The 16,375-nt window shown below is 37.7% G+C and overlaps 1 protein-coding gene across 1 annotated transcript in view; it reads right to left on the bottom strand.

The window, feature by feature from the left end:
* LOC103192135 (disintegrin and metalloproteinase domain-containing protein 5-like) overlaps window positions 1–16,375 on the bottom strand; it is a 246,507-nt gene that overhangs the window by 21,766 nt on the left and 208,366 nt on the right. The window contains exons 17-20 of the mRNA XM_007935062.2: window positions 8,787–8,873; window positions 7,948–8,059; window positions 6,278–6,374; window positions 456–525 (exon numbers count right to left, since the gene is read on the bottom strand). Coding sequence (XP_007933253.2) covers window positions 456–525; window positions 6,278–6,374; window positions 7,948–8,059; window positions 8,787–8,873 — 366 coding nt within the window. The remainder of the gene's footprint in view (window positions 1–455; window positions 526–6,277; window positions 6,375–7,947; window positions 8,060–8,786; window positions 8,874–16,375) is intronic.

Below are 16,375 nucleotides of genomic sequence, written 5' to 3'. Positions count from 1 at the left end.
TGGGATCTGGATTGGGATTGCATTGAATGTATAGATTGCTTTGGGTAGAACTGACATTTTCACAATGTTCAGTCTTCCTATCCATGAGCATGGGATATTTTTCCATTTATTTAGGTCTCTTATGGTTACATCACTTTTAAACTGGTATTTTCCCACCTCAAAATTACTAAATGACTTTGGAAAATAGTGATGGTCCACTGATAAAATACATGTACAAAAATCATTAGGTTTCTTACACGTAAAAATTAACAAGTTAAAAAATATATTGAAACTTCCAGTTTCTAGTCCAACATGTAAAGAGCTTGGAAGTTGTCACTGAAATCCTCACAATACGAAAAACATAGAAAATTGAAAAAATAAAAAAACTTTTCTTAGAGCCACCAGAGACGAGATCATAAGCTAAGCAATGTGTTGGAAATTGAAGATGTAAGTAAATACAGAAAATCACAGCTTACTGGAGCCAAAATTGCTGCTCGATCCAGCATCTGGTAAGAATCTTGCAATGACCGTAAGAGTAAGATTTTTCTAAAGCATTAATCAAAATTAAAATGTCTGAATTAAACATAAACCCAGGTTTATGCTGCTGTCAGACTTTTTACAGATACCTGTCCTTGGGCCCCTTATTTGGTTAAACAATCATAAATAATTAAGGGAATATCTTTTCTATAGTCATGCCAGGATGTGAAAGGAATACACTCCAGGAAAGGGAGTTTTGACACTGATGCACAAGTCCACAAAAGCCAAATTTAAGAAATATTCTTTTCATGATAATGATGTTAAAACAAAGACCCAAGAAGAAACCTTGAGCAGCCAGCTTCTTATCTAAGTTCCCCAGGCAACCAGGAAGGTTTACCTTAGGCAAGCAGTTTCTAAAAAAGAAACACACACACACACACACACACACACAAATCCTTAGCATTAATTCTTATCACCAACTCTGGTCCTAAGGAATGTTTTACATTAACCTAGACATTTTTATTGGTCATTCCCAGCATAGTAAACCATATGATTGTCTAATGCAAAATGGCCAATACCAGTCCATTTCAGCTGAATAATACCTGAGATATTTATATTTATGCATTCCATTTCATTACCGACAACTTTCAATTTTCCTAGATTCATACTTCATACATTCCATAGTCCTATTACTAATGGATGTTTGTAATTGTTTCTTCCCATTTTGAGTCATGCCCCATCAGCAAATGAAGGTCCTAAAAGCTTTACTCCTTCCATGTCATTAAGATCTACTCTACTTTAAGGAAGCAGCTCTTCTCCAACCCTATTTTGAGTACCTTCCACCTGAGGGGCTCATCTTCTGGCACTATATCAGACAATGTTTCACAGCTCTTATTAAAGTTTTCCAGTAATATATCAGGCAGTGCTTCACTGCTACTCATAAGGTTTTCAGTCGCCAATTCTTTCAGAAGTGGATGGCCCTGTCCTTCTTCCCAGTTTGTCTCAGTCTGGAAGCTTTGCTGAAACCTGTCCTCCATGGATGACTCTGCTGATATTCTACATACTAGTGGCATAGCCTCCACCTTACAGCAACATACAAGCACCAAGGTACAATGAACTGACAGAGAAGCAGTGCTCTACCATGCTGGGAATGACAAATTGAAGGGGAATGGCATCATCAAAAAGAACATATGAAGAAGTACAATGCTTTCAGTGATAGGATAATATCCATATACCTACAAGGAAGAACAGTAAACATGACTATTATCCAAATTTAGAAACCAACCACCAAAGCAAATGATGAAGAAATTGAAGATTTTTTACCAACTTCTGCAGTCTGAAATTGATGAAACATGCAATCAAGATGTATTGATTATTGCTCATGATTAGAATGTAACAGTTGGAAACAAAGAAGAAGAATCAGTAGTTGGAAAACATGCTATTGGTGAAAGAAACAATGTCAGAGATCACATGATAGAATGTTGTAAAGACCAACAACTTATTCATTGCAAATAACCTTTTTTGAACAACATAAATGGTGATTATTCACTTGGACCTCATCAGATGAAATACACAGAAATCAAATTGATTACATCTCTGGAATGAGGTGATGGAGGAGTTCAATATCATCAGTCAGAAAAAGGCCAGGAGCTGAAGGTGGAACAGACCATCAATTGCCCATATGCAAGTTCAAGTTGAAGCTGAAGAAAATTAAAACAAGTCTATGAGAACAAAAATATAACCTTGAGTATATCTCACCTGAATTTAGAGACTATCTGAAGAACAGATTTGATGCACTGAACATCAATGACAAAGACCAAATGAGTTGTGGGATGACATCAAGAACAACATGCATGAAGAAAGGAAAAGATCATTAAAAAAACAGACCAAAAAAAGAAAAAAACCAAATTCACTGCCATGGAGTCAGATCCAACTCATAGTGACCCCTCCCTTGGGTTTCCAAGGTGATATCACTACTGAAGTAGATTGCACAATCTTCCTTCCGAGTAGTGGCTAGTAGGTTTGAACCACCAGTCTTCTGGTTAGCAGTCAAAATGCCAAAATGAATCTCAAAAGAGATTCTGCAACTTGCTCTTGAATGGAGAGTAGCTAAAGCAAAAGTAAGAAATATTGAAATAAAAGAGTTAAGTAGAAGACTTCAAAAGACGGCTTGAGAAGACAAAGTAGTATATAATGAAATGTGCAAAGACCTGGAATTAGAAAACCTAAGGAAAGAACATACTTGGCAACTCTCAAGTTGAAAGAACTGAAGAAGAAATTCAAGCCTCAAATTGTAATACTGAAGGACTCCATGGGAAAAATTTTGAACAATGCAGGAAGCATCAAAAGAAGATGCAGGAAGCATCAAAAAAAAAAAAAAAAAAACAAGATAGAATACATAGAGTCACTGTACCAAAAAGAATTGGTCAAGCTTCAATCATTTCAGGGGGTAGCATATGATCAAGAACCAATGGTATTGAAGGAAGAAGTCCAAGCTGCACTTACGGAACTGGTGAAAAACAAGGCTCCAGGAATTGACAAAATACCTACTAAGATGTTTTAACAAACATGCAGCTTTGCAGGTGCTTAACTCATCTATCCCAAGAAATTTGGAAGACAACTACTTAGCCAACCAACTGGAAGAGATCTATATTTGTGCCCATTCCAAAGAAAGGTGATCCAACAGAATGTGGAGATTATTGAATAACATCATTAATATTAAACCCAAGTAAAATTTTGTTATAGATAATTAAAAAACTGTTGTACCAGTATATTGATAGGAAACTTCCAGAAAAGCAAGCTGGATTCAGAGGAGGAAATGGAACAAGGGATATCATTGCTGATGTCAAATGGATTTTGGCTGAAAGCAGAGACTACCAGAAAGATATTTACCTGTGCTTCATTGACTATCCAAAGACATTTGACTCTGCACACCCTAACAAATCATGGATAACATTGCAAAGAATAGGAATTCCAAAACACTTCATTGTGTTTATGAGGAACCTACCCGTAGACCAAGAGGCTGTTGTTCCAACAAAGCAAGAGAACACTGCATGGTTTAAAATCAGGAAGGTTGTATGTCAGGGCTGTATCCTTTTACCATAATTATTCAATCTGTTTGCCGAGCAAATAATCAGAAAAGCTGGACTATGTGGAGAAGAATGTGGCATCAGGATTTGAGAAAGACTCTTTAACAACCTGAGATATGCAGATGAGAGACGTTTGCTTGCTAGAAGTGAAGAGGGTATGAAACACTTATTGATGAAGATCAAAGAATGCAGTCTTCAGTATGGATTACATAAGGAAAAAAAAAAAAAAAAGTCCTCACACCTAGACAAATAAAAAACATCATGATAATAAATGGGGAAAAGATGAAAGTTTTCAAAAATTTCATTTCATTTTGATCCACAATCAATATTCATGGAAGCAGCAGCAGAGAAATCAGATGTCATACTGAACTGGGCAAATTTGCTGTAAAAGACCTCTTTAAAGTGTTGAAGAGCAAAGATGTCACCTTGAAGACTAAGGTGCACCTAACCCAGGCCAGAGTATTTCTGATCACCTCATATGCATGTGAAAGCTTGACTGAAGAATTGATGTCTTTGAATTGTGCTTTTGGCAAAGAATACTCAAAATAACATGGACTGCCAGAATGAACAAATCTAACCTGGAAGAAGTGCAGCCAGAATGCTTCTTAGAAGTGAGAAGGGCCAGATTTAATCTCACCTACTTTGGTCATGTGGTCAGAAGGGACCAGTCCCTGGAGAAGGATATCGTGCTTGGTAAAGAGGAGGATCAGAGAAAAAGAAGACCCTCAGCAAAGATGGATTGACACAGTGACTGCAAGGTTAAATATTAATACATGAACAGGATAATTCCAAACATGGGTCAAAAAGCCTACAGTGGAGAGCAGGATCTGACAATGCTGAAAGCATTATGAGACTCTGCACTAAAGGAAGAGCTTAGAAAACTAGTTTTAATAATCTGTGATTTGGAAATTTAAACCTAACATATAACTGAAGCCATAACTTTCTAAAATATGTGTTGTTGTTGTTGTTATGTGCCATTGAGTCAGACCCAACTCATAGCGACCCTTCCTTGGATTGCCGAGGCAGTATCACTGCCCAACCTTCCTTCCAAGAAGTGGGTGGTGGGTTTGAACCGCCAACCTTCTGGTTAGCAGTCAAGTGCCTTAGGCACTAAGCTACCAGAGCTCCTGTTATTGCTGTTAGGTGCCATCAAATTGGCTCCTACTCATAGGCCCCCTCTGGCCTTCAACATGGGGGAAGAGAAATACAGAATATAGTCTCTCTAGTCTTCCTGTCTCATCTAATGGGTGAAAAATAAAAAAGCTGAGAAGCACGTGTGAAGGTCACAGCTCAGTGGCACAATCTCACTAAGAGACTGAGACTTAATCATAGGATCATAAAAATATTGCCCTCCCCTCACATCTTACCATTCATCAGTAAGATTCTGAAGACCACCAAGTGCCTGGCAGTGTGTTGTACTGTGTTGGCTTGGATGTTGCTATGTTGCTGGAAGCTATGCCACCAGTATTTCAAATGCTAGCAGTGTTATCCTTGGTAGACAGGTTTAAGTGGAGATCCAAACTAAGACAGACTAGGGAAAATGGCCTGGCAATTTGCTGCCAAAAATTAGCAAATGAAAACCTTACAGATAACAACAGAAGATTGTCCAACATAGTGCTAGAAGATGAGCTACCCTACTGTGGAAGGCAACAATGGACTCAACACCATGATGGTGGTGTGAGATTGGGCAACATTTTCAGTCTGTTGCACAGGGGTCATCATGAGTTAGAGCCCACTCCATGACAACTAACAACAACATAATTAAATTCTTGTGTTTTGGGTTTTTTTGTTTGTTTGTTTGTTTTGGACTAGTATGGATGTGTCCCTGGCTGGTACCCTAAAAAACTGTTCACTCTGATGCTTCCATGTACTCTGCCTCAGAGCAGAATGAGACTTAATTACAGAGTGCCAGTGTCTCCAAGATTAAGGTCTCAAGCCTCCCACCTCGTCTTTCATCTGAGGAAAAGCCAGGAACCAGGCTAGAAGATTCTGGGCATGTTCATGTGTTCAGTCTGAGAGTCTACCTCATTGCACAGCTTAGGGAAGTTCTAACTAATGCTGTTCTTTGTGACTTTGGCCTCCCTAAACCCCATTCCCTTGAGAAGACTCAGTGTTTCTTACTTTTAGGGTGACCTTTAACCTGTTCTTCACTCATAATCTGTTACCTGAAAAACCTCTCAGTTAACAGGAACCCCAGTGGGGAAGGTTGGTTTGTTCAGCCTGGTCAGGCTACAGTTCTAACTCCTCCACCCTCTATTTTCACATACAGAACAGTTCAGCTTGTCTCCTTGCCTGGTTCCAAAGATGAATATTTTCTAAGGAAACAAGGCAGGGGAGAGCTAGGGCTGGGGGGGCTTAGCCCTGCTAAGGAAGAAGGATCAGATACAGAGGACAGAAGGGTGTTAAATATCGAAAGAGGGGAGTGAGGACTGGTGAGGGGGCATTGGCAGAGAGTTCAGAGGCACACTCTCCCTCCTGGCTTGTCCCTCCCCCCATGTTCATTCCTGGCCCCACATAGCCTTTATTATTGCTGTTATTGGTTAGAATTCTTTTTTTTTTTTTTTTTGTAGTGAAAATATAAATAACAAAATGTTTGCCATTTCAATACAAAAGATGTCGTTCACCCTTGGTATGCTTCTCCCCAGCATTTAAAGTACAGAAAAACATGCCCAGATATTTAATTACTGATTTTCAGGGCCCTGGGAGGGAAGAGTTTAGGGTGAATACCCCACCTCTGCTCCCAGATTGTTTTGGGAGAACCTTCTGGTACCAAAGGGCATCTCCCAGTTGTTGCCACTCTCATCCAGCCTGCTTGATCTCGAAATATCACTAAGGAATGGAGGAAGGGGAAGACTTAAAAAGGAAATTTCAAATGATGAGCTTGGAGCCTTTGCAATGCAGGAGAAAAACAATCAATTATGAAGTAATTAGGAATAAAACACTAACTGAAAGATTCTGGTGGCATTATTATACCAATGACTACTGACACTATTTTAAATGAGAAATATATGAGACAATCCAAAGCCAATGATATGAATTAATTGATCAAACTATATGCACTGGAATTTCTTTCCTTGCCAAAATTGCCTAATGTTGTGTTAGGTGTCATTGACTCTGACTCTCAGCAACCCTATGTACAACAGAACAAAAAATTGCCCACGACTGTACCATCCTCACAATCTTCACTATGCTTGAGCCCATTGTTGCAGCAACTTTGTCATTCCATCTCATTGAGGGTCTTCCCCTTTTGCATTGACCCTCTACCAGGCATGGTATCTTTCTCCAGGGATTGGCCCATTCTGACAACATGACCAAAGTATCTGAGACAAAGTGGCTATTTTCACTTCTAAGGAGTTTGGGGGCTATACTTCCTCCAACACAGATTTGTTCTTCTGGCAGTCCATGGTATTAAGTATTCTTCACCAACACCACAATTCAAATCCATCAACTTTTCTTTGGTCTTCCTTATTCCTTGTCCAGCTTTCACATGCATATGAGGCAATTGAAAATACCATGGCTTGGGTCCAGTGCACCCTAGTCTTCAAAGTGACATCTTTGCTCTTTAACACTTTAAAGAAGTCTTTTTCAGCAGACCTGCCCAGTACAATATGTCGTCTGATTTCCTCACTGCTGCTTCTGTAACATTGACTGTGGATCCAAGTAAAATGAAATGCCTGACAATTACAGTCTTTTCTCCATTTATCATGATGTTGCTTATTGGTCCGGTGGTAAGGATTTTTGTTTTGTCTATGTTGAGGTGTAATCCATAGTAAAGGTTATAGTTTTTGATTTTCATCCATATGTGGTTCAAGTGTTCTTCACTTTCAGCAAGAAGGTTGTGTCATATGCATATTGTAGGTTGTTAATGAGTCTTCCTCCATTCCTAATGCCACATTCTTCTTCATATAGTCTAGTTTCTTGGATTTTTTGCTCAGCATACAGACTGAATAAGTCTGGTGAAAGAATGCAACCCTGACACAACTTTTCTGATTTTAAATCATGTAGTACCCCTTTGTTCTATTTGAACAACTACTTCTTGGTCTCTGTACAAGTTCCTCATGAGAACAATTAAGTGTTCTGGAATTCTCATTCTTTGTAATATTACCCGTAATTTGTTGTGACCTACACAGTTGAATGCCTTTGTGTAGTAAATAAAACACTGGTAAACATCTTTCTGATATTCTTTGCCTAACATTGGGTATGGTTATTCTCAGTAAACAATGTTAATGCTATACAAAAAGAACAGTATTAATCTTACATTGCCTTAGGTTTTTTTAAATCTGGAAAACAAAACAAGTTCATGTTGCTAACATCAGTTGCTTTTTAATCTAGCTTGGAATTTATACTTTAATTTATTCTATTGCATGTTGTATTTAATTAATATAATTTTAAAGATACTAACCAGTTTTAAATTTGTGTCCATCATCAACACTTCCAAACTCTCCTTTCATTATTGTGCAGTTAGGAGGAACAAAGCCCTTATGACAATGGCAATGGTTAAAATTATTGCAAGTCTAGAATAATCAGAAAATGAAGCATGTTTTAATGTACAAAGATTGTTCTTGATTCAACACTAAAGGATATTCTATATTTACTTAAAATAGTATCGCATTATAATTAATTTAAGTGGACAAAGTTATCAAATTTCCCAAATTTTTCCTTGAACTTGTCTCTACCTTTGGAAAGTGTATCTTGCTCCAGCTGCCTAATCAATTTATATATATATATTTATTTTTTTATATATATATTTCAGCTTCCTCCATAGCCAGATTCAAATATCAGCAGCTACAGTAACATGCCACTAATTATTATCTACTTGCTAACTTCACAGAACAGCCCCCATACTCGAAATTAACTGGCAAGACTAGCAAGATAACTCTAATTATCCTTTTTTTCACCTATTTCAGCCTTCTTTCTGTAAAATTAAGATCATTTTGATTATCTAGTAACACAATAACTTTTGATAAAAGTGCATTGTTAAAACAATACATCCACTCCACATATTTACCAGAACATTTTTGCATTCAGAATCATTTAAAATGATTCTACTTTATTATCTCTAATAAATTGGTAAGATTTGCTAATAAAAAAAGATTGAAACAATATAGACTGTTAACAGGACACCAAATAGCATTTAAAAAATGGTAGCAAATAATAATTCATATTTTTTTTAAAAATCATCAAATTACCTATTGTACTGCTCAGATCATACTGCTTAAAATGAGCATTACAGTTACTTACTCCACTCTTGTTGCAATGTACAATAGAATTGCATGCCTTAGAATCCATAAAGAAACGAGTCTCTTTACAGGAAAATCTGATACAAAACTAAAAAAAAAAAGTGAAATAGCAGTCAAATAATCATATTGAAAGAATGGATAATACATAGTACAAATTGAAGAAAATCCCAGAAGTCATATTATACAGGATTAACTTTTAAAAATAAATTACTTTAACTGCATTGATATAAATATAAAATAAGTTACCTACAGATTGTAAAACTATGTAAGGAGTTAGAAGTGTTTTAAGACAGAATAGGACTGCACTATGTTGTTGTTGTTGTTGTTGTTATGTGCCCTCGAGTTGGACCCGACTCATAGCGACCCCTCCTTGGGTTTCCGAGGCAGTATCGCTACAGAAGCAGATTGCCTCATCTTCCTTCCGAGGAGTGGCTGGTGGGTTTGAACCTCCAGCCTTCTGGTTAGCAGTTAAGTGCCTTAGGCACCATGCTACCAGAGCTCCTGGACTGTACCATAGAGTGTCCAAAACTGTAAATCTTTAGAGAAACTGCCTGTCATGTTTTTCTCCCACAGAGCCTCTGGTGGGATTGAACTGTCAATTTTTTGGTTAGCAGCTGAGTACTTAACCACAGTTTCACCAGGGCTCCTTTGTACCTTCAGCAGCAGAAATCCTCTTAGAAAAAGAAATATGTGGAATGTTAATTTGATTAATGCCTTGGATTTAAGAATTGCTAGGGGAAGGGGGATATCTTAAAAATACTCATGCCTGGGCTCCACCTGAGGCTATTATATCAAAATTTCTGAAGAGAGGTCCAACAAAGTATTTCAAGATCCAGGGCAAAAAAAAAAAAAAAAACAATTATATGAGACTGAATTAACTGATAAGGAAAAATTAATTGTACTTATTTGTTTTAATCATCTATAATTTTTCATGGGTATATGAGGAGCCCTTTGCCTTTCTCCTTTTATTCTTAATCTTTAATTTAGTAACTATGCTTTTGAGGACTTTGGCTTCCAGTAAGGATAAAGTAACAGTGCATTCCTTTCCACCATAAACCGCTAGAAAATTGGTATGAGTAGACTTTAATGATGCAGATGGAGTAAAGCTTTCAGGACCCCCATTTGCTGGTGTGGCACAACTCAATATGAGAAGAAACTGTTCCAAATATCCATTAATAACTGGAACATGGAATGTGCAAAATATGAACCCAGGAAAATTGGAAGTTGTCAAAAATGAAATGGAATGTATAAAGATTGATATCCTAGGCATCAGTGAGCTGAAATGGACTGGTTTGCACTATTTTGAATCAGACAACCATATGATCTACTATGCCAGGAATGACAAATTGAAGAGGAATGGTGTTGCATTCATCATCACAAAGAATATTTCAAGATCTATCATGAAGTAAAATGGAGTCAGTTATAGGGTAATATCAATAATCCTACAAGGAAGACCAGTTAATACTACTGTTGTTGTGTTGTTGTTATGTGCCGTTGAGTCAGCCCCAACTCATAGTGACCCCTCCTTGGGTTTCCAAGGCAGTATCTACTATTATCCAAATTTACACACCAATCACCAAAGCCAAAGATGAGGAAATTGCAGATTTTTACCAACTTCTGCAGTCAGAAATTGATTTAACATGCAATCAAGATGTGTTGATTATCACTGATGATTGGAATGCAAAAGTTGGAAACAAAGAACAATCACTGATAGTTGAAAAATACGGCCTTGGTGATAGAAATAACACTGGAGATCACATGATAGAATTTTGCTAGACCACGACTTATTCACTGCAAATACCTTTTACCAACAACACAAATGGCAGCTATATCCATGGACTTCACCAGATGGAATACACAGGAATCAGATTGACTACATTTGTAGCAAGAAGCAATGATGAAGCTCAACATCGTCAGCCAAAACAAAGCCAGGAGCTGTTTGTGGAACAGACCCATCAACTGCTCATAAGCAAGATCAAATTAAAGCTGAAGATAAAACAGGTCCACAAGAGCCAAAATATGACCTTGATTATATCCCTCTTGAATTTAGAGACCATCTAAAGAATAGATTTAACACACTGAACACTACTGACCAAAACCCAGAGGAATTGTGGGATGACAAGAACATCATCCATGAAGAAAGCAAGAAGTCATTGAAAAGACAGGAAGAAAGGAAGACCTAAATGGATGTCAGAAGAGACACTGAAACTTGCTCTTGAACAGAGTAGCTAAAACAAATAGAAAAAATTACAAGATAAAAGAGCTGAACAGAAGATTCAAAGAGCAGCTCAAGAAGACAAAAGCCAATTATTACAATGAAATGTGGAAAGACCTGGAGTTAGAAAACCAAAAGGGAATAGCACGCTTGGCATTTCTCAAGCTGAAAGAATTGAAAAAAAAAAAAAAAAAATTAAGCCTCGAGTTGCAATATTGAAAGATTCTATGGGCAATATAGGAGTTCTGGTGGCATAGTGCCTAAGGCATTTGACTGCTAACCAGAAGGCTGGAGGTTCAAACCTACCAGTCACACCTCAGAAGGAAGGTTGAGCAATCGACTTCCATAGAGATACCACCTCAGGAACCAAAGGAGGAGTCACTATGAGTTGGACCTGACTTGAAGGCAGTGAGTTTGGGTGTTTTTGGTTTATGGGCAATATATTGAATGATGCAGAAAACATCAAAAGAAGATAGAAGGCATACACAGAGTCATTGTACCAAAAAGAATTGGTAGGTGATCATCCATTTCAGGAGATGGCATATGATCAAGAACCAATGCTGTTGAAGGAAGAAGTCAAAACTGAACTGAAGGAATTGGCGAAATACAAGGCTCCAGGAATTGACAGAATACCCATTGAGATGTTTCATCAAACAGATGCTGTGCTGGAGGCACTCACTCAGCTATGCCAAGAGATTTGGAAGACAGACACCTGGCCAATTGACTGGAAGAGATTCATATCTGTACCCATTCCAAAGAAAGGTGATCTGACGGAATGTAGAAATTATTGAACAATATCACTAATATCACATGTAAGTAAAATCTTACTGAAGATAATTCAAAAAATGGCTGAAGCAGATAACAATGTATATTGACAGATAACTTCCAGAAATGCAAGCTGGATTCAGAGGGGGATGTGAAACAAGGGATTTCATAGCTAATGTCAGATGGATCTTGGCTGAAAGCAAAGAATACCAGAAAGATGTTTACTTGTGTTTTCTTGACTATGCAAAAGCATTTGATTGTGTGGATCATAACGAATTATGGATAATATTGAGAAGAATGGGAATTCCAGAACACTTAATTGTACTCATGAGAAACTTACACATAGACCAAGAGGCTGTCATTCAAACAAAACAAGGGGATACTGCCTGGTTTAAGATCAGAGAGGGAGTGTGTCAGGGTTGCATCCTTTTACCTTACTTATTCAGTCTGTTTGATAAGCAAATAATCTGAGAAGCTGGACTATATGAAGAAGAATGTGGCATCAAGATTGGAGGAAGACTCATTAACAAGCTGTGATATGCAGACGACACAACTTTGCTGAAAGTGAGGATGACTTGAAGCACTTACTGATGAAGATTAAAGACAACAGTCTGCAGTATGGATTACACCTCAATATAAAGAAAATAAAATCCTCGCAAATGGACCAATAAACAGCATCATGATAATTGGAGAAAAAATTGACAAAGATGTCATATTCCTTAGTTCTACAATCAAAACCAATGGAAACAGCAATCAAAACAGCAGAAGACACATTGCATTGGCCGGATGTGCTCCAAAAGACCTTTTTCAAGTACTGAAGAGCAAAGATGTCTTCTTGAAGACTAAGGTGCATCTAGCCCAAGCCATGGTAATTTCAGTCACCTAATGTGATATGAGTCGGGTCCAACTCAAGGGCATATAACAACAACAACAATATGTATGTGAGAGCTGATCAATGAATAAGGAAGACCAAACAAGAGTTGTGGTGTTCGTGAAGAATACTGAAAGTACCATTGACTGCTAAAAAAAAAAAAAAAATCTGTCCTGGAAGAAGTGCAGCCAGAATGCTCCTTGGAAGTGAGAATGGCTAGACTTCATTTCACCTACTGTGGTCATGTTGTCAGAAGGGACCATTCTCTGGAGAAGGATGTCATGCTTGGTTAACAAAAAAGGGGAATGCCCTCGACAAGATGGATTGATACATTGGTTGCAACGATAGGCTCGGGCATAGCAAATATCGTGAGGCTTCCATAGGACTGGGCAGTGTTTCATTCTGTTGTACATAGGGTTGCTATGAGTCAGAGATGACTCGACGGCACCTAACAACAACAATAGGAAACAACTATTTTTCAGACATTAGACATCAGGCAGCACAAGACTGTAATCTCTGAGAAACAGGAAACAAATGAGGTGAGCCCTAATTACTCAGACATTTTTTGTGGGCAATTTCCACACTAAAGTATAGAGAGAAGCAACCTGAACAGAGTCTGGTAATCTTGCTGAGTAAAGGAGACAGAGATTAGATATGTGAAGGTTGGGACACTGAGGAAGCTTGAATTTGCTGGAAAGATCATTCTAAAGGAGGAAACTAGACAGAGAAAAATTTCCATAGCTGCACAAAGCATTGCTTTGAGTCTTTGAATACAAATCTGCAGCTGCACAGGGAAAACCTCCAGGAGGAAAACATCCAGAGAAAAAAAATTACCAAGGTCTGTAAGATGAACAATTCATGAAATCACACAGGGCTGGGAATCATCCAAGGTCCTACTAGCCAGAATGGACAGACTTTATTAATCTTTCTGCAACCCACAGGAGAGAGTGCCTGCCTGTATTTTCACCTCCAGGTTTAGTGTTAAGCTGCTATCCATTTTTAGTGCATGCTGCCATCTGGTGGCAGGCCTGTATAATTGCATGAATCCCATCAACCCCAGCACAAGAGACTTCTTGGGACATATATATCTAACTGATTATATCAAAATCCATATTACCACAAAAAATATTGTTTTTTCATTTTATTCAAAATGCCTTCCATTACTGAAAACATGGTTTCAACAACAAAAAAAATTCAAAGCAGAAAATAATATGGTAAAAAAACAAAACCCCATTGGCTGTCAAGTCAATTCTGACTTGTAGCAACTATATAGAACAGAGTAGAAGTGTCTAATAGGGTTTCCAAGGTAGTAAGCTCTACAGAAACAGACTGCTACATGTTTCTCCCATGGAGCAGCTGGTAGATTTGAGTCACTGACCTTTCAGTTAGCAAGTAACTGCTTTAACCATGTGTCACCAGGGCTCCAATTCCATCTTGAGACGGTTAAAGTCAGAAGACATCAACTAGTGACCCCAGAAGGATCAGAACTTAAAAGTGGGGTAAATGTAGCCTAGAGTAAAATTTACTTTCTATCTTCCCTCAAAAGAGCTTGCTTGCTTTTAATCAAGTCCCAAAAGAATCAGACTAATGTGCAAATAATTGCCTGCTAGAATAAAGCCCAATTCTCTTTAAAGCATGAGATATCATTCAACAACAGTAAATTTACATGGTTCAGCACACATTAAAAATTACTAGAACTATGAAGAAGGACAGTATCTTCCATAAATAGGAGGAAAAAAAACCAATAAGGACCAGAATTACTGAAGTCAGAGTTGATGGAATTAGCAGACAAGAATGTTCAAATAGTTGTTATAAGTATATTCCATAGGCTTGAGACTGTAAAAGAACACATGAACAAATGAGAGGAATACTGAATGATATGAAAAATAACCAAATAAAAAATAGAATTTCTATAATATATTAAATAAAAATATCATAGATGAGAAGATTTGGGTCTGGGATACTTGTTCTAGCCTTAGAAGGTCCCAACTCATATTTAATAAGGGACATCTCTTTCTGAAAGGTCATGAATTATAACAGATTTTGAGGATTTTGAGCAGAGAGAAATTTAACTCAACTTAAATATAGTTATATATTTATGTATTTGGTGGAGATACCTTATGGAGAAAAATCTATTTAGAGTCCAGATCTATATTCTTATGAAATTGACAGATACCAGTTAATTCTCTAGTTTTAGTTTGCTCAAAACTGTATGCTCACTCACGTATACAATCAACCCGAGGCACACTGAAATCAGCCATTTTTATGTTCCAGAAAAGTCTTTGAGGATTTTTGATGATCAAAGTGTTGCACTGTTAAAAAAAAAAAAATTTACAGACATGGAAGTAAATCAAAGACGGATTTGAGTGCTCTCACCTAAGGATTTCATTATCTACGGAAAGGTACCTTTAGTTTTGATTTGCTTTTACTGCTGATTAGAGTCCAGATTTTATAAGTTGCATATTACTATACATATTGTCTGGGGGAAATGCAAGAAATTCCAGGAAAACACACACACACACACACACACACACAAACCACAGGAACAATTTAATATAAAAAAAAAGTCATGAAGAAAAACTGTAAGAAAAAAAAAGTCAGATTAAAACTTTTTCAGTCCTGGAAATATGGCATAGACTTTTTCCTTCATGCAAAATACAATTATAAATCCTAGAATGGATAAGAGATGATAAAAAGAATATGCTGAATGGTGGTAAAAAGGTGGATTAGCCTGGGACCTAAGACTGGAGGAACAGAGAGCAGTAAGGTTTCTTGAGTCTCTAACACAATAGAGGAAGGTGGGGTATTTCTCAAAAACCAATGCAGCAACAGATGAGAGCACCGATGAAATGTTGCCCCCTCTGACAACATCAAGAAAGACCAAGACCACCATGAGAAGAGTGGATATGGAGCCCTGCCCAAAGTAAAAATGGCCGGAAAAAAAAAAAAAAAAAAAAAACTCCTTCCCTGCAGGACATAAAATTCTCCTCCCTTGCCCCCAACAAAAAGGGAGATGGGCTGTGATGGTTAATGTTGCATGCCAATTTGACTGGGCCATGATTCTCAGTGGTTTGGCAGTTATGCAATGATGTAGTTTGGCAGTTATGTAAAAAATCCTCCATGGTGTGAACTGATATAATCAATAAATCAGTGGTAAGGGAGATTTCTTCAGGGGTGTGGCCTACACCCAATATATATGGACACTCTGGCAAAGCACACTTGCTTGCTCTGGATCCTGCATCTGGCTTGTCATCACCTGACCTCCTCTTCTTGGGATTCGTCAGTTCTGCAGCCTGTGAGCCAGAGTCTGCTGTCTGACCTGCTGATCTTGGATTCATCAGCCCCTCCAGCTACAGAGTCAGAAGAAGCCTCTAGCCTGATGCTTGAGCCATCAGGGACGTGCCAGCCTCTAGAAATGAGTGGGCTGTTTCCTTGAGATAAATACACACACACACACATACACATAAAATATACATACATACATATATGTCAAGAAAGGTATCATGCTTGGTATAGTAGAGGGTCAAGAGAAGATCTTCAATGAGATGGATTGACACAGTGGCTACAATGATTAGCTCAAGCATAGCAAGGACTGTGAGGATGGTGCAGGACTAGGCAGCATTTCATTCTGTTGTACATGGGTCACTATGAGTTGGAATTGACTCAACAGTACCTAACAACAATAACACATTTTATATATATATATATATATATATATATATATATATATATATATATA

Source organism: Orycteropus afer, unplaced genomic scaffold (assembly GCF_000298275.1).
Source record: "Orycteropus afer afer isolate SDZICR_OR568_19922 unplaced genomic scaffold, OryAfe1.0 scaffold00024, whole genome shotgun sequence".
NCBI lineage: Eukaryota > Metazoa > Chordata > Mammalia > Tubulidentata > Orycteropodidae > Orycteropus > Orycteropus afer.
Note: the sequence above shows the minus strand (reverse complement) of the source record. Positions and strands in the feature narration are given on the sequence as shown.